The 22,655-nt window shown below is 43.2% G+C and overlaps 1 protein-coding gene across 1 annotated transcript in view; it reads right to left on the bottom strand.

Annotated features, from left to right (window-relative positions):
• LOC122936253 (calpain-13-like) overlaps nucleotides 1-22,655 on the bottom strand; it is a 139,431-nt gene that overhangs the window by 19,472 nt on the left and 97,304 nt on the right. Inside the window, exons 13-20 of the mRNA XM_044292369.1 lie at nucleotides 20,097-20,299; nucleotides 17,403-17,471; nucleotides 14,747-14,815; nucleotides 14,412-14,454; nucleotides 8,016-8,078; nucleotides 6,015-6,072; nucleotides 5,225-5,295; nucleotides 3,759-3,827 (exon numbers count right to left, since the gene is read on the bottom strand). Of these exons, the coding sequence (XP_044148304.1) occupies nucleotides 3,759-3,827; nucleotides 5,225-5,295; nucleotides 6,015-6,072; nucleotides 8,016-8,078; nucleotides 14,412-14,454; nucleotides 14,747-14,815; nucleotides 17,403-17,471; nucleotides 20,097-20,299 (645 nt within the window). The remainder of the gene's footprint in view (nucleotides 1-3,758; nucleotides 3,828-5,224; nucleotides 5,296-6,014; nucleotides 6,073-8,015; nucleotides 8,079-14,411; nucleotides 14,455-14,746; nucleotides 14,816-17,402; nucleotides 17,472-20,096; nucleotides 20,300-22,655) is intronic.

Genomic DNA, 22,655 nt, shown 5'->3' with positions numbered 1-22,655 from the left:
TAATACTGCTCCTATGTACAAGAATATAACTACTATAATACTGCTCCTATGTACAAGAATATAACTACTATAATACTGCTCCTATGTACAAGAATATAACTTCTATAATACTGCCTCCTATGTATAAGAATAAAACTACTATAATTCCCCTGAGACTACTAGTATGATGGGAGTATTAGACATGATATGAAAGCACAATGAAATTCCAGCACTCACGATTTTGGTAGCTAAAATCTTCGTCTTTTATTCAGGCAGTAGACATATAAACAGGACATCCACCCACAAGTGCAGCAACCTTGACGCGTTTCGAACAGTAGTTCTTAGTCGTAACAATGAGCAGTGTCTCCTCTGGCACCTTTATACCAGTCTGGACTAAAAAATGTAATTGCTTTCCCCCTCACCTGAGGGGTGGGGGAGTGTAGGAGGCAGGGAACATTTTAACCTCTTGTTTTCCAGGTGAGGCACTGCTCATGTGTTTCACAATAGAAAATTCATGCATCTATACAAAGTCACTGATTATTACAAAAATTTGTATTGAAAAATAACCATTAAATAAAAACAGTGAACATATTAAAATTGTCAAAGAATGTCAATTGTCAGGATAGCATCAGAACACCATATTGATTATATATAGCCAACTTATTTGTATGGATCCACATATATTAGTGCTGTGTTGCTAATTCTGGCATGGATCCCTTTTCTCTATTACTGCTCTTGATTGAATTGAAAAAATGCATACATAGCTATGATGAAAGGAAGTGTGAAAAAACAGGAAAGTCATGAGTTAGTAGAAATACATAAGTTCATTTTTCTTATTGAGGCCATTTGGATGTCTGGTATTCAACTTAAAAATCCAAAAAGCCTCTCTGAGTCTCACTAAACGCTTACAATCTCCTCCTCTGTTAGGTAATTTCACCTGTTCAATTGCAAAGGCTTTGAAATTGCGCACCTGGCTTTCGTGTTTACTAATAAAATGTTTAGCCGCATTGGATGTGTTCACACTATGCGGATTTTTTATGTAGTTGAGGTGCTCCAGAATTCGGACCTTGAATTTTCTAGTGGTACATCCCACATATAACATGTCACAGGCTATACATTTTATGATATATACCACCCCTATAGAATTACAATTAATATAAGATTTGATTGGATATATGTGTGAATTATTCGCATCGTGAAAAGTTTTGGTATTTACTGCGTATGTACAAGTGCGGCAGCGCAAACTTCCGCATTTAGTGAAACCCTTGTATATAAGCCAGGGATCCCGTTTATATTTGTTTCGATGTATATACATGGAGGGTGATAAATCATTCCCTATAGTTCTTGGCCGTCTTGACACAATTCTACAACCTTGTTTTAGCGCACAGTGCAATATTTCGTCATCATGAAGAATAGGTAAATATTTTTTAATAATTTGTTGAATTTTTTCAAATTGCTTACTGTACGTCAAAACAAGTGTGGGTAAATTATCTTTTTCGTTTTTATTTACATTTATATCTGAACTCTCACTTTTTGATATCTGTTTAGAGATATTTTTATTTTTAGGAGTTGAAAAGAGTAAAGCTTCTCTATTTTTCTTTTTAGTTATAGCTAGGCCTCTGGATATCATCCAGTTTGGATATGCTCTTTGTTTTAATCTATTTTTAATAGTTTGAGCCTCTATTTCAAAAGCCGCTGCGGTACTGCAGTTTCTGTAGGCGCGTGTGAATTCTCCCACAGGAATTGATTTTATTGTGTGTAGGGGGTGATGGCTATTTGCCCGTAGTAATGTATTTCCTGTTATTTCCTTGCGGTAGGTTTTAGTTTGTATGATCTGGTTCGGTTTTCCTGTAAGTGTTAGATCAAGAAAATTGATACTTTGCGGATGTTCCGTATATGTAAATTTTAAATTATATGTGTTATTTTCCAGATATCCATATAATTTAAAATTCACATATACGGAACATCCGCAAAGTATCAATTTTCTTGATCTAACACTTACAGGAAAACCGAACCAGATCATACAAACTAAAACCTACCGCAAGGAAATAACAGGAAATACATTACTACGGGCAAATAGCCATCACCCCCTACACACAATAAAATCAATTCCTGTGGGAGAATTCACACGCGCCTACAGAAACTGCAGTACCGCAGCGGCTTTTGAAATAGAGGCTCAAACTATTAAAAATAGATTAAAACAAAGAGCATATCCAAACTGGATGATATCCAGAGGCCTAGCTATAACTAAAAAGAAAAATAGAGAAGCTTTACTCTTTTCAACTCCTAAAAATAAAAATATCTCTAAACAGATATCAAAAAGTGAGAGTTCAGATATAAATGTAAATAAAAACGAAAAAGATAATTTACCCACACTTGTTTTGACGTACAGTAAGCAATTTGAAAAAATTCAACAAATTATTAAAAAATATTTACCTATTCTTCATGATGACGAAATATTGCACTGTGCGCTAAAACAAGGTTGTAGAATTGTGTCAAGACGGCCAAGAACTATAGGGAATGATTTATCACCCTCCATGTATATACATCGAAACAAATATAAACGGGATCCCTGGCTTATATACAAGGGTTTCACTAAATGCGGAAGTTTGCGCTGCCGCACTTGTACATACGCAGTAAATACCAAAACTTTTCACGATGCGAATAATTCACACATATATCCAATCAAATCTTATATTAATTGTAATTCTATGGGGGTGGTATATATCATAAAATGTATAGCCTGTGACATGTTATATGTGGGATGTACCACTAGAAAATTCAAGGTCCGAATTCTGGAGCACCTCAACTACATAAAAAATCCGCATAGTGTGAACACATCCAATGCGGCTAAACATTTTATTAGTAAACACGAAAGCCAGGTGCGCAATTTCAAAGCCTTTGCAATTGAACAGGTGAAATTACCTAACAGAGGAGGAGATTTTAAACGTTTAGTGAGACTCAAAGAGGCTTTTTGGATTTTTAAGTTGAATACCAGACATCCAAATGGCCTCAATAAGAAAAATGAACTTATGTATTTCTACTAACTCATGACTCTCCTATTTTTTCACTCTTTTTCATCATAGCTATGTATGCATTTTTTCAATTCAATCAAGAGCAGTAATAGAGAAGAGGGATCCATGCCAGAATTAGCAACACAGCACTAATATATGTGGATCCATACAAATAAGTTGGCTATATATAATCAATATGGTGTTCTGATGCTATCCTGACAATTGACATTCTTTGACAATTTTAATATGTTCACTGTTTTTATTTAATGGTTATTTTTCAATACAAATTTTTGTAATAATCAGTGACTTTGTATAGATGCATGAATTTTCTATTGTGAAACACATGAGCAGTGCCTCACCTGGAAAACAAGAGGTTAAAATGTTCCCTGCCTCCTACACTCCCCCACCCCTCAGGTGAGGGGGAAAGCAATTACATTTTTTAGTCCAGACTGGTATAAAGGTGCCAGAGGAGACACTGCTCATTGTTACGACTAAGAACTACTGTTCGAAACGCGTCAAGGTTGCTGCACTTGTGGGTGGATGTCCTGTTTATATGTCTACTGCCTGAATAAAAGACGAAGATTTTAGCTACCAAAATCGTGAGTGCTGGAATTTCATTGTGCTTTCATATCAAGAATATACGGGCTTGCCGGCCTTTTCCGTGCACGCAGGTGGTGGAATAATTGGGTGAGCTGGACTTTTCTTTGTGCATATTCACACCGCTGGAGTATTAGACATGTATTACACAGTGAGGGTTGCTTGTACCTTACACATATTCAGCCGTTTCCATAGGCGGCCAAATTCACTGAGGCTCAGTTTTCCGTTGGCGTTCAGCTACAGTTTGGTTAAGTATCTTAGGTTTCCAGCTTGTAGAACTAGAACTCCCCACTAGATGTTGCTGTGACATCAGTGAACAGAGGGTGACAGTGTATTACGATATAATTCTCGGAATATTGTCTTTACTGTGTGTCTGTTTACTTGCTGGGAGTATTTCCGCTTAGATTGCTAAATTTTTTATATGCATATTATTTTTATAACTTTTAATACATTATTTCAATCTGTTTTTGCCAAGATTCCATTCACACACTGAGGTGCTGTAGCGGTCTTGCTTCTGCTGCTGTCAGTTAATTAACAATAATCTGCAGAAGCCACCTTGATGCCGGTAGATGGGCCCGACACACGTTTGATCAAAAATGTGCGCAAAGAGCTTCCATTTTTATGTATAGTAGGTATTGTACCACTTTAATCCAAAATATTCCCTAATCCTTAGTTCCATTGTTTGCATGTGTAATGGAGTGCTGCCATACGTTTTTGTTTGCTATCATATAGCACATTACAAAAGTATTCAGATTCAGGTGCTGGTCTGAAAGCTGTAGAATATTTTTTGTGGGAGTGTCCCTTTAAATTAATTGAATGCAGGTTCCACATGCCTGTTGTGTCCACACTATATTAGTGTAGGCTCAGCTTGCATGGGGAACCTGCATTCTCTAAATCTAATGGAGGCCGGTATGGCACCATTGGACGTAGTATACAGTGCAGGTTCCTGTCCTAAAGAGGTCGCCTTGTCGTTGGTGGACAGGCACAAATGAATTTGTACAAAATGTATTTGCCAAGAATCTCCCATTTATAATGTAGGATTAGTACACTTTCTATAGTGAGTATGGTACGATTGTATTAATTTTATTATTTGTGCTGTTGCATTTTTTCTTTTTCCTTTTGCCCTTTCAACCATGATACAGATCACTACTCTAGACCAGTGTTTCCCAACCAGTGTACCTCCAGCTGTTGCAAAACTACAACACAGCCAAAGGCTGTCCATGCATTCTGGGAGTTGTAGTTTTGCAACAGCTGGAGGCACACTGGTTGGGAAACACTGCTCTAGACCACCAGGGTAACAGCCACTATTCTTTGAACCACCAAGGAATCAGCCATCACCCTTTTATTACCTTGGACCGCCGAATAATTAGTCGTTATTTTAACTTTAAAGCTTTAAGGAATACGGTATTAACCTTTCACTACTAGAGGTCTTATTTTGGCACTGGGTGGCGGTATAAAGTCCCATATCTAATTTCTAATGGAAAGTAGAAATGGATCTTGACAGGTGGGAGAAATACCGTACTGCGTGGCAGTATTATTTATTATGTGGTTTGGTCATGAGGATGTGTGCAGTGTGTGGGTTTGTGTGTGCTTTTTTGGGTGTCTGCCCTGTTCCTTATCTCCGTGAAGGATACATCCATCAGCATTAGGATCCCTCGGCAGGAGTCCAGGCTGAATTCTCCTCTGTCGGCTACAAAGGTTTGATCTGCAAATGAAGAAAGAGGAATTATTAGAGCGAACCTCCAGCGAGACATGAGCGATTACAGGGGAAATGACTGTCGGTGGTTGGAGGAGAAGAATCTCCATGGTCAACTGCGATGTCCAATCCGCCCCGTCCTGTCCTCCTACTAGAAGCCTCCCCAAAATGTACTATTTTAATGCAAATCACTGAATCTCCTATAGACAATGAGTCTGTACGGTCACTGCTCCTACCCCTGAAAATCACCAATGTGCATGATGTCAACTTTTCAGAAAAACAAAGTTCCAACGGGTTTTTTTTAACGGTAAAACTCTGCCAAACAGATGATGTCATGCCTGGCAATGACATCACACACCTTGCATCTGACTGCAGGAGGAAACCTTGGGTCAAGGAATTCCGCTCTTGGGGGCTTGAGGAGAAGAACGCTGTATTAGGGTCCCGCCTAATGCATCTCATAACAGCTTGAGTAATAATCCTTAAAAAATGGCGTGTTTTTCGATAATAAGGGGCGTGGCCAGGATTAATTCATTATTAAAGATTACAGCTACAGATGAGCGAACTTTGTGTTTCAAGTTCGGCGTACAAGGTTCGGGTTATACGTTATGGTCCGTGGTAGCGGAATCCGTGACGGAATTCTTAGATAACGCGAACCTTGTACGCCAAACTTGAAACACAAAGTTCGCTTCACACTAGTTACAGCCGTTGGATATAGTTCTCCGACTTACCTGTGGTCACCACATCGTTCAGAAGCATCTGCAGGTGCTCCCCGTACATCTCGGAATTCTGGGAGGAAAAAAACCATTAGAATTTATTTATTTATTTTCACATATATTTTTATTCTAGTTTCATTTTATTGTTATTATTATTATTGTTTGGATGTGATATGAGATCTGGGATTGTATTAGAAGCTGTATCATCATCCCTTTTGTGTTCCTCTGTTGAGTTATCTGAAGTTGAAGATTCAGGGAAGAAGCCTTTTCCCCATGACAACACTTCCTGCCCTCTGGCAGCTCAGCATCAGTACGGGGTCGCTAGGCCTCGTAATAACCCGAGTCCAGCCAGACGTCTTCTAGCATAAGGAAGGAAAAAGAGGTCTGATTGGTCGATAGCAGTCACATAGAAGAGTGACAGGCAGTGTTATCATGGGGACAGCAGGCACAAAAGCTCCCGGTAACTTTACCTCGGCACAGGAATAGGATAGTTTGCTCCATTACTTTGGGCTTAACCCAATGTGTTATGTAAATGAGGGTTAATATAAAACGTTGAATCGTTCTGATATATTTGATTTGAATGATCTCTGCTTGCTGTCAGTGACTGGGAATACTCTTGTTTACATCCCACAGGTCTGGACCTAATCAGCTGAGGGTTTGTAACAATTGTGTCCAGTCCAGACACTGCTCTGTGAGCTTCATACATATCAGCAGCTGCTGCACACATCGCTCTCTTGTTACAATGTATCAGTGCAGTTTAGGCCTGTTTCACACTTGCGTTGTGGCGTTCCGGTTTTGAGATCCGGCAGAGGATCTCATACTGTTTGTTCCGGTTGGTTCAGTTTTGATTTTATACGACCGTCCGAAACGGATGCATAAGGATTTATTGAAAGGCACAGATCAGTTTAATTCCGGATCTCAAAACCGGAATGCCGCAACGCAAGTGTGAAACAGGCCTAAAACGCATCAGGTTATTCCACCGTCTAAGGCCTCTTGCACACGGCGGTTCCACAATACATGGGGCACCGGCCGTGTGCATTCCGCATCACCGATGCGGACCCTCTCACTTGAATTGGTCCGCAAATCCAGAGATGCGGTGCGGAACAGAAGCACGGAACGGAACCCCATGGAAGCACTACGGAGTGGCCCCATAGACTGTTTGTTTTTACTCCAAAAAATGCACTGAATTTTTGGTACATGATGGCGCCCCACCTATATTTTTGGTACATGACGGCGCCCCACCTATATTTTTGGTACATGACGGCGCCCCACCTATATTTTTGGTACATGACGGCGCCCCACCTATATTTTTGGTACATGACGGCGCCCCACGTATATTTTTGGTACATGACGGCGCCCCACGTATATTTTTGGTACATGACGGCGCCCCACCTATATTTTGGTACATGACGGCGCCCCACCTATATTTTTGGTACATGACGGCGCCCCACGTATATTTTTGGTACATGACGGCGCCCCACCTATATTTTTGGTACATGACGGCGCCCCACCTATATTTTTGGTACATGACGGCGCCCCACCTATATTTTTGGTACATGACGGCGCCCCACCTATATTTTTGGTACATGACGGCGCCCCACCTATTTCCTCTGAAGCTTCTGAACCGCTTTCCAGAAGTTGCAAAAAGTGTGTAAAACACTTCATAAAATTGGTGTAAAGTGTGTGTGTCGGTCTTTTGTATAAAAAGTGCCGAAATTCTGGGGCATTTTGATTGAATGTTCTAATGTGTCCTGTGCAGTCCATGGCTGTAATGTGACAGAGGTGTACAGCTTCTGTGTATTTTGGCACATTATATTGTTTTCTATGGTGAGTTTTTTTCGCTTCACCTACCACCTCACTGATCCGCCCGCTCTATCACTCCATATCCACTACAAGTACATCACTTAAATAATGGAGCAGTGAGGGTGAAGTCACATGTGGTGGCCCCTGTCCTCGGAAAAACAGGGGCCGCTATGTTCGCCTCTACCCTGAGCCTGAAGTCCTCAGTATAGTCACCTGGTTTGCATAACGAGCAAAAATACTCTCGTAGTTGCCATCTTGATATCTTTTTAAAACAACCTGTATATGGGGAAGAAGAAGAGGCGTTAAGACAGAATATTGTACTGTAAGGGCTCACGCACACAATCGCGGTCCGTAAATTGACGGTCAGGTGCATTCTGCATTTTGCGGAACGGAACGTCTGGTCCAGAATAGGACAGTGCTGTCCTTCTCCATAATGCGGACAAGAATAGGACATGTTCTATGTTTTTGGAGAATGCAGCGGAACGGACATACAGGCGCGGACAGTACGCGGTAAGCTCTGCGCATCTTTTGCAGCCCCATTGAAGTGAACAGGTCTGCCTCCGGCCTGCAAAACATTCGGATCGGATGCGGACAAAAAATAAGTTTGTGTGCAAGAGCCCAATGGTAAAATCAGAATGGGACCCTGTCCTGGTGTGGACTCTCTACTCTTATGGCACTGTGTATAGGGGAACTCTGCTCTTATATTGTTTATGGGGGCACCCTGCTGGTAGTAGTTATGGAGGTACTCTGCAGGTACTTTTTGGGGCACTCTGCTAGTAGTATAGTGTAAGTGGGACTTCACTGTTAGCACAGCATATTGGTAGTGTAGTTTATGGGGGCACTCTGCTGGTAGTATTTATGAGAACACTGTGCTGGCAATGTTTATGGGGGCACTCTGCTGGCAGTAGAGGGAACTCTGCTGGAACTCTTTATGCGGACCTTTTGCTGTTAGTATTATTTCTGCCACACTCTTGTAGTATAGTGTATGAGGGAACTCTGCTGGTAGTATTTATGAGAGCCCTCTGCTGGAACTGTTTATGGGGGCACTCTGCTGGTAGTATAGTGTATAGGGGCACACTGTGATTTTATTGTTTATGGGGGCACTCTGCTGGTAGTATAGTGTATAGGGGTACTCTGCTGGTAGTATAGTGTATAGGGGTACTCTGCTGGTAGTATAGTGTATAGGGGTACTCTGCTGGTAGTATAGTGTATAGGGGTACTCTGCTGGTAGTATAGTGTATAGGGGCACACTGTGATTTTATTGTTTATGTGGGCACTCTGCTGGTAGTATAGTGTATGGGGCACACTGTGATTTTATTGTTTATGGGGGCACTCTGCTGGTAGTATAGTGTATAGGGGCACACTGTGATTTTATTGTTTATGGGGGCACTCTGCTGGTAGTATAGTGTATGGGGCACACTGTGATTTTATTGTTTATGGGGGCACTCTGCTGGTAGTATAGTGTATAGGGGCACACTGATTTTATTGTTTATGGGGGCACTCTGCTGGTAGTATAGTGTATAGGGGCACACTGTGATTTTATTGTTTATGGGGGCACTCTGCTGGTAGTATAGTGTATAGGGGCACACTGTGATTTTATTGTTTATGGGGGCACTCTGCTGGTAGTATAGTGTATAGGGGCACACTGTGATTTTATTGTTTATGGGGGCACTCTGCTGGTAGTATAGTATATAGGGGCACACTGTGGTTATATTGTTTATGGGGGCACTCTGCTGGTAGTATAGTATATAGGGGCACACTGTGGTTATATTGTTTATGGGGGCACTCTGCTGGTAGTATAGTATATAGGGGCACACTGTGGTTATATTGTTTATGGGGGCACTCTGCTGGTAGTATAGTATATAGGGGCACACTAATTTTATTGTTTATGGGGGCACTCTGCTGGTAGTATAGTGTATAGGGGCACACTGATTTTATTGTTTATGGGGGCACTCTGCTGGTAGTATAGTATATAGGGACACACTGTGGTTATATTGTTTATGGGGGCACTCTGTTGGTAGTATAGTATATAGGGACACACTGTGGTTATATTGTTTATGGGGGCACTCTGCTGGTAGTATAGTATATAGGGGCACACTGATTTTATTGTTTATGGGGGCACTCTGCTGGTAGTATAGTATATAGGGGCACACTGTGGTTATATTGTTTATGGGGGCACTCTGCTGGTAGTATAGTATATAGGGGCACACTGTGATTTTATTGTTTATGGGGGCACTCTGCTGGTAGTATAGTGTATAGGGGCACACTGTGATTTTATTGTTTATGGGGGCACTCTGCTGGTAGTATAGTGTATAGGGGCACACTGTGATTTTATTGTTTATGGGGGCACTCTGCTGGTAGTATAGTATATAGGGGCACACTGTGGTTATATTGTTTATGGGGGCACTCTGCTGGTAGTATAGTATATAGGGGCACACTGTGGTTATATTGTTTATGGGGGCACTCTGCTGGTAGTATAGTGTATAGGGGCACACTGATTTTATTGTTTATGGGGGCACTCTGCTAATAGTATAGTATATAGGGGCACACTGTGGTTATATTGTTTATGGGGGCACTCTGCTGGTAGTATAGTATATAGGGGCACACTGTGGTTATATTGTTTATGGGGGCACTCTGCTGGTAGTATAGTATATAGGGGCACACTGTGGTTATATTGTTTATGGGGGCACTCTGTTGGTAGTATAGTATATAGGGGCACACTGTGGTTATATTGTTTATGGGGGCACTCTGCTGGTAGTATAGTATATAGGGGCACACTGTGGTTATATTGTTTATGGGGGCACTCTGCTGGTAGTATAGTGTATAGGGGCACACTGTGATTTTATTGTTTATGGGGGCACTCTGCTGGTAGTATAGTGTATAGGGGCACACTGTGATTTTATTGTTTATGGGGGCACTCTGCTGGTAGTATAGTGTATAGGGGTACTCTGCTGGTAGTATAGTGTATAGGGGTACTCTGCTGGTAGTATAGTGTATAGGGGCACACTGTGATTTTATTGTTTATGGGGGCACTCTGCTGGTAGTATAGTGTATAGGGGCACACTGTGATTTTATTGTTTATGGGGGCACTCTGCTGGTAGTATAGTGTATAGGGGCACACTGTGATTTTATTGTTTATGGGGGCACTCTGCTGGTAGTATAGTGTATAGGGGCACACTGATTTTATTGTTTATGGGGGCACTCTGCTGGTAGTATAGTATATAGGGGCACACTGTGGTTATATTGTTTATGGGGGCACTCTGCTGGTAGTATAGTATATAGGGGCACACTGTGGTTATATTGTTTATGGGGGCACTCTGCTGGTAGTATAGTGTATAGGGGCACACTGTGATTTTATTGTTTATGGGGGCACTCTGCTGGTAGTATAGTGTATAGGGGCACACTGATTTTATTGTTTATGGGGGCACTCTGCTGGTAGTATAGTATATAGGGGCACACTGTGGTTATATTGTTTATGGGGGCACTCTGCTGGTAGTATAGTATATAGGGGCACACTGTGGTTATATTGTTTATGGGGGCACTCTGCTGGTAGTATAGTGTATAGGGGCACACTGTGATTTTATTGTTTATGGGGGCACTCTGCTGGTAGTATAGTGTATAGGGGCACACTGTGGTTATATTGTTTATGGGGGCACTCTGTTGGTAGTATAGTATATAGGGGCACACTGTGGTTATATTGTTTATGGGGGCACTCTGCTGGTAGTATAGTATATAGGGGCACACTGTGGTTATATTGTTTATGGGGGCACTCTGCTGGTAGTATAGTGTATAGGGGCACACTGTGATTTTATTGTTTATGGGGGCACTCTGCTGGTAGTATAGTGTATAGGGGCACACTGTGATTTTATTGTTTATGGGGGCACTCTGCTGGTAGTATAGTGTATAGGGGCACACTGTGATTTTATTGTTTATGGGGGCACTCTGCTGGTAGTATAGTGTATAGGGGCACACTGTGATTTTATTGTTTATGGGGGCACTCTGCTGGTAGTATAGTGTATAGGGGTACTCTGCTGGTAGTATAGTGTATAGGGGTACTCTGCTGGTAGTATAGTGTATAGGGGCACACTGTGATTTTATTGTTTATGGGGGCACTCTGCTGGTAGTATAGTGTATAGGGGCACACTGTGATTTTATTGTTTATGGGGGCACTCTGCTGGTAGTATAGTGTATAGGGGCACACTGTGATTTTATTGTTTATGGGGGCACTCTGCTGGTAGTATAGTGTATAGGGGCACACTGATTTTATTGTTTATGGGGGCACTCTGCTGGTAGTATAGTATATAGGGGCACACTGTGGTTATATTGTTTATGGGGGCACTCTGCTGGTAGTATAGTATATAGGGGCACACTGTGGTTATATTGTTTATGGGGGCACTCTGCTGGTAGTATAGTATATAGGGGCACACTGTGGTTATATTGTTTATGGGGGCACTCTGCTGGTAGTATAGTGTATAGGGGCACACTGTGATTTTATTGTTTATGGGGGCACTCTGCTGGTAGTATAGTGTATAGGGGCACACTGTGGTTATATTGTTTATGGGGGCACTCTGTTGGTAGTATAGTATATAGGGGCACACTGTGGTTATATTGTTTATGGGGGCACTCTGCTGGTAGTATAGTATATAGGGGCACACTGTGGTTATATTGTTTATGGGGGCACTCTGCTGGTAGTATAGTGTATAGGGGCACACTGTGATTTTATTGTTTATGGGGGCACTCTGCTGGTAGTATAGTGTATAGGGGCACACTGTGATTTTATTGTTTATGGGGGCACTCTGCTGGTAGTATAGTGTATAGGGGCACACTGTGATTTTATTGTTTATGGGGGCACTCTGCTGGTAGTATAGTGTATAGGGGCACACTGTGATTTTATTGTTTATGGGGGTACTCTGCTGGTAGTATAGTGTATAGGGGCACACTGTGATTTTATTGTTTATGGGGGCACTCTGCTGGTAGTATAGTGTATAGGGGCACACTGTGATTTTATTGTTTATGGGGGCACTCTGCTGGTAGTATAGTGTATAGGGGCACACTGTGATTTTATTGTTTATGGGGGCACTCTGCTGGTAGTATAGTGTATAGGGGCACACTGATTTTATTGTTTATGGGGGCACTCTGCTGGTAGTATAGTATATAGGGGCACACTGTGGTTATATTGTTTATGGGGGCACTCTGTTAGTAGTATAGTATATAGGGGCACACTGTGGTTATATTGTTTATGGGGGCACTCTGCTGGTAGTATAGTGTATGGGGAACACTGTGGTTATATTGTTTATGGGGGCACTCTGCTGGTAGTATAGTATATAGGAGCACACTGTGGTTATATTGTTTATGGGGGCACTCTGCTGGTAGTATAGTATATAGGGGCACACTGTGATTTTATTGTTTATGGGGACACTGCTGGTAGTATAGTGTATAGGGGCACACTGTGATTTTATTGTTTATGGGGGCACTCTGCTGGTAGTATAGTATATAGGGGCACACTGTGATTTTATTGTTTATGGGGGCACTCTGCTGGTAGTATAGTATATAGGGGCACACTGTGGTTATATTGTTTATGGGGGCACTCTGTTAGTAGTATAGTATATAGGGGCACACTGTGGTTATATTGTTTATGGGGGCACTCTGCTGGTAGTATAGTGTATAGGGGCACACTGTGATTTTATTGTTTATGGGGGCACTCTGCTGGTAGTATAGTGTATAGGGGCACACTGTGATTTTATTGTTTATGGGGGCACTCTGCTGGTAGTATAGTATATAGGGGCACACTGTGGTTATATTGTTTATGGGGGCACTCTGCTGGTAGTATAGTGTATGGGGAACACTGTGGTTATATTGTTTATGGGGGCACTCTGTTGGTAGTATAGTATATAGGGGCACACTGTGATTTTATTGTTTATGGGGGCACTCTGCTGGTAGTATAGTATATAGGGGCACACTGTGGTTATATTGTTTATAGGGGCACTCTGTTGGTAGTATAGTATATAGGGGCACACTGTGGTTATATTGTTTATGGGGGCACTCTGCTGGTAGTATAGTGTATAGGGGCACACTGTGATTTTATTGTTTTTGGGGGCACTCTGCTGGTAGTATAGTATATGACATGAACTCTGCAAGAATTGTTTATGGAGGCACTGGGGTGATGGTATATTTTAAGGAAGTTCTCTGCTTATAATGTATGAAGTATACATTATATAATGTATACTTTATGGGGCATTCTACTGTAGATCTCAAAAATTGTATGTATGTATTACCCATAGTGATATAATTGCAGAGTTCCCCTTTAAACAAGTGCCTATAGATGGACAGGGCGGTCGCAGCTCTTCTTCTCTTGCCGATGTAGCAGTGTTGTAGGTGCGCCGGCTGCGGTGAGCTCTGAAGCCTGGACCTGTGACTGCCCAATTAATTCTACAGACATTGTGGCAGTGTATTTTTACAAGGTTGTAAATCAAAGTGCCCGGAATATGCCATACACAGGAGCAGGAGCTGCACGAGAAAGATCCGAGCGGCGAAATACCCTTGTACGTCGGGCGTCTAATGGGTGACAGATATTGATAAAAGCAATTAGGCAGACGAGTAGCCATTTACCTTCTGATTCTGTGCATTTATGCTGAGCCTGGAGCCAAAGTCACTGCGGAAAATGGTAAAAAGTTACAATGAAACTTTATATTTCTTCATAGAAACAACTTTAGCAACATTTAAAGGTACAGTTACCCAAAACACACCATGTATATTAAGCAGCTATGACTCCAGATTAACTGCACTGTCTCTAAGAGACTCATGGTGCCTGAAATCCACCTCCTGTCTCTCCAGGGTCTCAGGCTGATGATCTGTCTGTCACTCCCCCATGCTTGACACTGCAGCCCTGTTCAGTAGTAAGCCAATGCATGGAAAACTGGGGTTGGTATGCAAAATGTATATACCTTAATGAAGCATCGTTGGGGTACAGCGCTTGGTTTCCATTCCTTTGGACTCTTCTGCTGTTTTCAGATCTAAATTAAAGATGCATACTGATTACTGACCCTTCCCCCAGATGCAAATGAAAAAACTGATTCTTGGGGTAGGGGTGACTTGTTCTAGGCCCCATTAGGCATTGGCATTTCCCTGGGTCTCTGTAGCTGATAGGCAGTTGGGAGGGGGGGGGGGGGGGGGTCTGTTAATAATCAATATATCTCCATCCTGGTTATAAGTTAATAGCATCTATTTAATTAGCTGTTTAATTGCACGGGGCAGTAAATGTACTGTATACAGGGGTTGGAGAGCTGCTTTTCCGATAAAACGCTCCAAATCTCTATGCTTTGGTCAGCATAGGTAAAGAAGATAAATTCTGCCTACTTCCAGTTACCACTGGGGGGAGCTCCCTGCATACTGATAGACTTCAATGGGAGCTACAGTATAAAAATCTATGTGCAGTACACTCCCCCTAGTGGTGGTTGCAGGTATACAGAATGTTGTTTGCCTCTTCTATGCATGTAGATGCAGGGTGAGCATTATTATTTGCAGCTGTTTACTGCAGGTGACTTCATCCATTGATACCTTACATCAGGGGTCGGCAACCTGCGGCACGCGTGCCAGAGATGGCACGCGGACCGCTTTCTACTGGCACGCCAGATGACAGCAAGACTTTTCAATCTTGACGCCATTTGTTGGATGCCCTGCCGGCGCGCTATACCGCTTTAAGTAAATGCCCGATGCGTCTGCTAGACCCCCTCACACTTTCCGCTCCACAGAGGAGCGATAGCAGAGACTGGCTGGCCTGCACTGTACCTCGCCGCAGCTCCTCTCCTCCTCCTCAGGACTGCTATAAACAAAGGTATACTGAGAGTTTGTGTGTGACCAGATTGGGGGGTGGGGAGATGATGGGGAGATTGGGAGACCAGCATGGGACCAGATTGGGGGGTGGGGAGATGATGGGGAGATTGGGAAACCAGCATGGGACCAGATTGGGGGGTGGGGAGATGATGGGGAGATTGGGAAACCAGCATGGGACCAGATTGGGGGGTGAGGAGATGATGGGGAGATTGGGAAACCAGCATGGGACCAGATTGGGAGGTGGGGGGATTGGGAAACCAGCATGGGACCAGATTGAGGGAGTGGGGAGATGATGGGGAGATTGGGAAACCAGCATGGGACCAGATTGAGAGAGTGGGGAGATGATTGGGAAACCAGCATGGGACCAGATTGGGTGGGGTGGGGAGATGATGGGGGGATTGGGAAACCAGCATGGGACCAGATTGAGGGAGTGGGGAGATGATTGGGAAACCAGCATGGGACCAGATTATCGGTGTGGGGAGATGATGGGGAAATTGGGAAACCATAATGGGACCAGATTGGGGGGTGGGGAGATGATGGGGAGATTGGGAAACCAGAATGGGACCAGATTGGGGGGTGGGGAGATGATGGGGAGATTGGGAAACCAGAATGGGACCGGATGGGGGGGGGGGAGATGATGGGGAGATTGGTAAACCAGCATGGGACCAGATTGGGTTGATGATGGGGAGATTGGGAAACCAGAATGGGACCAGATTAGGTGGGTGGGGAGATGATAGGGAGATTGGGAGACCAGCATGGGACCAGATTGGGGGCTGGGGAGATTGGGAAACGAGCATGGGACCAGATTGGGGGGTGGGGAGATGATGGGGAGATTCAGAAACCAGCATGGGACCAGATTGGGGGGGTGGGGAGATGATGGGGAGATTCAGAAACCAGCATGGGACCAGATTGGGGGGTGGGGAGATGATGGGGAGATTCAGAAACCAGCATGGGACCAGATTGGGGGGTGGGGAGATTGGGAAACCAGAATGGGACCAGATTGGGGGTGGGGAGATGATGGGGAGATTCAGAAACCAGCATGGACCAGATTTGGGGGGAGGTTGGTGAGTCTGAACACAATAGCTGGGGGGATAGGAGAGGCTCGTTATGAAGGGAAACTAGCTTTCTGACTACTTTGGGGGAAGGAGTGATGAGCCTGAGAATGATTTCTGGGGGGGGGGGGGGGGGAACAAGCCATCTGACTACTTTGGGGGGGGTGCGGTGGGGATGGTGTGGGAATGTGATTAGTCTGTGAGGGGGTGAGATCTAATTGTGATTGGTGCAGCTCTGTGGGGGTCACCAGTATATGGGGCACCAATGTATGTCGGACACTGGGGGGGGGAGCAGCCTCAGTCACTTAAAATGAGTGAGGGCTGCTCTTCCCCACTGTCAATAAGTGTATGGTCGGTGGGGGGTCCCCCATATATTGGTCCCTTAGGAGGATTCCAAGGAGCAGTGACCATCTTTGCTACCCATACATTTGCCGGAAGGCAATTTTTCTGAAAAGTTGTAAACCTCTTTAAGCCGTGCAGGTGAGGCAGTGTTGCTGAGAATTTTGGGACATAGCTAGTAAATACCTGGTTAATGTCACATATCACTTTCCTGTATGGCTCGCCAGACCAAGCGCTTGAACTTTGATTTTTTTTTAAAAGGTTGCCGACCCTCGCCTTACATGGTCTATGTAAGTGGACAAAGCTATAGAGAATGGAAGGTAGAGATACAGGGGAAACACGAAGATGACAGAAGTATGGATTCTGTGATACTTACTGAGACGAGGGGCTGATGGTGCTGAGTTCTCGGGTCATTTCACTCGGTGTTGTTCCGGTGTCTGGAGATCTACAATGATAACATGCCATAATACTGTCTAGCTGAGACAAAGTCTATAGATTCAGTAGGGTAGCATTATTTTTAGAGTAATATCAGGCCAATAGATATAGCCATAAAGATACCCCTTTAACTGAATGCATGTAACTTTGGACTTGGCCCAGACCTACCACAGACAACAAGTAAAACAAGTGGAAGCATGACTGTAACACCTTACTACTGTCTTTATTGGTCTAACCTCAAGTCATCTTATGTATTTACCATATTTCCAGGTCCTCCACACTGTTCATTCCTAATAATGTTGTTATGTAACTGTTCATATGTAATGTGCCTGGTTCACCAGCAGGTGGCAGCAAACACGGCAGCACTGTACTTAGGTCGAATGGAGCTTTCCGTTCCATTCTTACCCCCCTCTGGAGAGAAGTGGGCTTGTCCTACTTCCTTCAGGAAGGGTCGGGACCAGTTAGAGTCAGTCTAGCTTACCCCCTGCTAGGGGAAAGGTGTGCATGGGCACATCTCTGTTGGACGTGCCCACGCCAGCCAGAGCACCCTAAGCTCTGCTGGCCATGGAGGCCAAAGCTTGAAGCCTCAGGAGCCAGGAGGAGAGTTCCCTGGCATAACCTAGAGTCAGACTACAAAGTGAAGTGCAGCATACAGAAGAAGCTAAGTTATACAGCCAGCCTGTCAGTACAGCAGGTTCAGAGAAAAACAGATATAGCAGAGTGGAGTTTGCCTGCCAGTTTCATGCTAAAGCCTGCTGGAACCAAGACAAAGCCTGTATACTGTTTTGGGGAATGTTTATGCAAAGTAAAGCTGCCATTGAACTTCATCTCAAGGTCTGGACTCAAGTTATTCTTTTATCCCTCAATTATTCCCCCTATTTATTGCTTCGCAGTCAAAGCCTGGGGTCCAGCAGTATCCAGGTAGGAGCACCGTGACACACAATATGAGACATTTAGGCCACATTATTTCCTACTAAACCTGGACTCGCGATATAGGGGCCCTGGGGAGAGGCGCACATTGCATGACCAAAACCATGACTGAAGATCCATCTGATTTTGAGAAGATCTAACTCACTGGAGAAGAAGACAATTACGATCCAAAGAGTTGAAGAGAAAAGAGGATGAGGATGACCAGCATCAAGAAGGAGGGAGACAATCATATAGATTATGGACATGGTATGGAGAAGACTGAAGATCCAAACAACTGGACAACATGATTTGACATTGATGACCTTTCTCAGGACAGGTCATCGATATCAGATCAGCCAGTTTCTGACTCCTGGCACCCCTGCCAATCAGGTGATTGAAGAGGTTGCTGTGCTCACTGGTGCTCCTGTTACCAAGAACAGCGCAGTACATTGTATAGCAGCTGTGCATGGTATTGCAGATCTGCCCCATTCGCTTGAACAGGAATGAGCTGCTACTAGGCCATGTGACTGATGAACGTGATGTCACTGGCCTAGGAAGAGGCCTAAGTACTTAAGGACTGCTGCAGCCTCTTCCAACAGGTTATCCGCGGCCATCCCCGGAGTCAGACCCCCATCGATGTGATGTTGATGACCTATCCGAAGATTTGATTTTGTGAAGATCAACTCATTGGGGAAGAAGACAATTAAGGCCCAAAGTATTTAAAGGGGTTGTCCAGGTTCAGAGCTGAACCCAGACATATCCCCATTAGTGATGAGCGGCATAGGCAATATTCGTTTTCGCGAATGGTAAAAGATCATGTGATAACCGGAGTGACGTCACCACAGGTCCTGTTGCTGCACACAGCACAGAAGACAGAAGGAGATGCCGGGCTTTGCGATCAAGTGGATTAAGGTTAGTGAAATTATATATTTTTTTTAACCCCTCCAGCGCTATTGTACTAAGCATTCTGTATTCAGAATGCTATTATTCTCCCTCATAACCATGTTATAAGGGAAAATAATACAATCTACAGAACACCGATCCCAAGCCCGAACTTCTGTGAAGAAGTTTGGGTACCAAACATGCGCGATTTTTCTCACGCAAGTGCAAAACGCATTACAATGTTTTTCACTCGCGCGGAAAAATCGTGCGTGTTCCCGTAACGCACCCGCACATTTTCCCGCAACGCCCGTGTGAAAGAGGCCTAAAGAAGGACACATCAGTAGGATGTCCAACAGTGTTGGAGTTTGCTCACAATGTAGTCCTTGTAAGCCCTTGGGTATAACGAAGTTGCAACTTTTGTGAAACATTTGAAAATTAAAGTAGAAGAATTGAAGAGAAGAATTGTGCATCAAATTTTCACAAGACTAATCAATTGCAACCTTCATCAGATCCTATGTAAAGAATGTTCTCCATTACTTTCCAGAAGAATTTAAGAATTTTAATCTTTGATTGCAAAATAATTACCCTTCCTTAGGCTACATGCACACGACCATATGTGTTTTGCCGTCCGCAAATTGCGGATCCGCCAAAAAAACAGATGACGTTCCGTATGGCATCCGTTTTTTGGCGGATCCGTTTTTTTGGCGGATCCATTGTAATAATGCCTATCCCTGTCCGCAAACTAGAAAAAAATAGGACATGCACTATTTTTTTTGCGGAGCAACGGAACAGACATACTGATGCGGACACCAAGAAAACAGAAATAAAAACCAAAAATTCTTACTGAGCAATCTGTGATGTCTTCGTAAAGATTCTTAGCAGGAACTCAGACTCTTGTCCCTTGTTTTGGGTGAAGGGTAGAATGACGTAGGTGCCAGGTGGAGCCATGAAAGATCTGGTCACTTCTCTGGCCTGTTCTAGTCCTGAGTTGATGGTTTCTGCTACCTGCTGCCAGGAAAATTTTTGTTGTGACCCACTTTTAACGCCCTACAGGATGAACAGAGGGGAAAAAAAACTATTGTGAATTATAAGGGATAAGACTTCAGTTTGGAAAAAATTGATGTACTGTATGATGTAGACAACACTATTTGGGCAAAAACAGGAAATTGCTAATTTGTAAATTTGGGTAATATAGACTGAGACACAAAGCCATGAGACACATAGGAATATTTTATCCATGAGTGTAATTCACTCATTTTGATTTGTGCCCAAAAAGATTATGGAATATAATTGGTACCCAAGTGACTCTTGACCTACACATGGTAGTAGTCACTTTGTTGACTGGGCTTCACAGACACCTCTGGACATCAGATGGTTGGGGCAAAAATTTGAAAAACTGGTTTGGAGGACAATTTCAACCACATTGGAGTTTTTGGCAAGTTCACATGAACTTTTCCATCACATTGGGAACACCTGACCATCACCAAATATCATCAGCTGGGAAGACGTTTATTCTTTGGCTCTGCAATGTATCATTGCTCCCCAAGGCATTCCAAAACCTACCCAAAGCAAAGAAGAATAAGTATGAGCTAAATAGTCAATGGGTTGGACTCTCATATTTCAGTAAGAACTTAAAGCCAAATCAAATTGGGTCACTATAACCTGGACTTCAACTAACTCCATGGTACTGTATGTAGCAGACCAACCCAGGCCCTGGTACTGGACAGAAAGCAAAGGCCACCTAAGGAGGCACCTGTATCATAAATGGTACATTGTAGTGAGGGTCTATTGCTGTTTTTGCAAGCTTCAAGTTAAACCAGAATCTGTTTGCCTAAATCCTTCTCTGTTTCCCTAAATCCTTTTCAGCAGAGGGATATCTCCCAAGGATTTTCTGCCATCTACATAGAAACATAGAAACATAGAATGTGTCGGCAGATAAGAACCATTTGGCCCATCTAGTCTGCCCAATATACTGAATACTATGGATAGCCCCGGCCCTATCTTATATGAAGGATGGCCTTATGCCTATCCCATGCATGCTTAAACTCCTTCACTGTATTTGCAGCTACCACTTCTGCAGGAAGGCTATTCCATGCATCCACTACTCTCTCAGTAAAGTAATACTTCCTGATATTACTTTTGAACCTTTGCCCCTCTAATTTAAAACTATGTCCTCTTGTAGCAGTTTTTCTTCTTTTAAATATTCTCTCCTCTTTTACCTTGTTGATTCCCTTTATGTATTTAAGCAGTTTCTATCATATCCCCTCTGTCTCGTCTTTCTTCCAAGCTATACATGTTAAGGTCCTTTAATCTTTCCTGGTAAGTTTTATCCTGCAATCCATGTACCAGTTTAGTAGCTCTTCTCTGAACTCTCTCCAAAGTATCAATATCCTTCTGGAGATTTGGTCTCCAGTACTGCGCACAATACTCCAAATGAGGTCTCACTAGTGCTCTGTACAGCGGCATGAGCACCTCCCTCTGTCTACTGGTAATGCCTCTCCCTATATACCCAAGCATTCTGCTTGCATCTCCTGCTGCTCTATGACATGGTCTGCCTACCTTAAGTCTTCTGAAATAATGACCCCCTAAATCCCTTTCCTCAGATACTGAGGTTAGGACTGTATCACTGATTTTATATTCTGCTCTTGGGTTTTTACCCCCCCCCCCCCCCGGTGCATTATCTTGCACTTATCAACATTACATTTTAGTTGCCAGATTTGTGACCATTCTTCTAGTTTTCCTAAATCCATTTCCATTTAGTGTATCCCTCCAGGGACATCAACCCTGTTACAAATCTTTGTGTCATCAGCAAAAAGACACACCTTACCATCGAAGCCTTCTGCAATTTCGCTGATAAAGATATTAAACAATATGGGTCCCAGAACAGATCCCTGAGGTACCCCACTGGTAACAAGACCTTGGTCTGAATATACTCCATTGACTACAACCCTCTATTGCCTGTCCCTCAGCCACTGCCTAATCCATTCAACAATATGGGAGTCCAAGCCCAATGACTGCACTTTATTGATAAGCCTTCTATGTGGGACAGTATCAAAAGCCTTACTAAAGTCTAGATAAGCGATGTCTACTGCACCTCCTCCATCTATTATTTTAGTCACCCAATCAAAAAAATCTAATAAGATTAGTTTGACATGATCTCCCTGAAGTAAACCCATGCTGTTTTTCATCTTTCAATCCATGGGATTTTAGATGTTCCACAATCCTCTCCTTAAGTATGGTTTCCATTAATTTCCCCACTATTGATGTCAGGCTTACTGGCCTATAGTTGCCCGATTCCTCCCTACTACCTTTCTTGTGAATGGGCACAACATTTGCTAATTTCCAATCTTCTGGGACGACTCCTGTTACCAGTGATTGGTTAAATAAATCTGTTAATGGTTTT

This window comes from Bufo gargarizans, chromosome 4, assembly GCF_014858855.1.
Source record: "Bufo gargarizans isolate SCDJY-AF-19 chromosome 4, ASM1485885v1, whole genome shotgun sequence".
NCBI lineage: Eukaryota > Metazoa > Chordata > Amphibia > Anura > Bufonidae > Bufo > Bufo gargarizans.
Note: the sequence above shows the minus strand (reverse complement) of the source record. Positions and strands in the feature narration are given on the sequence as shown.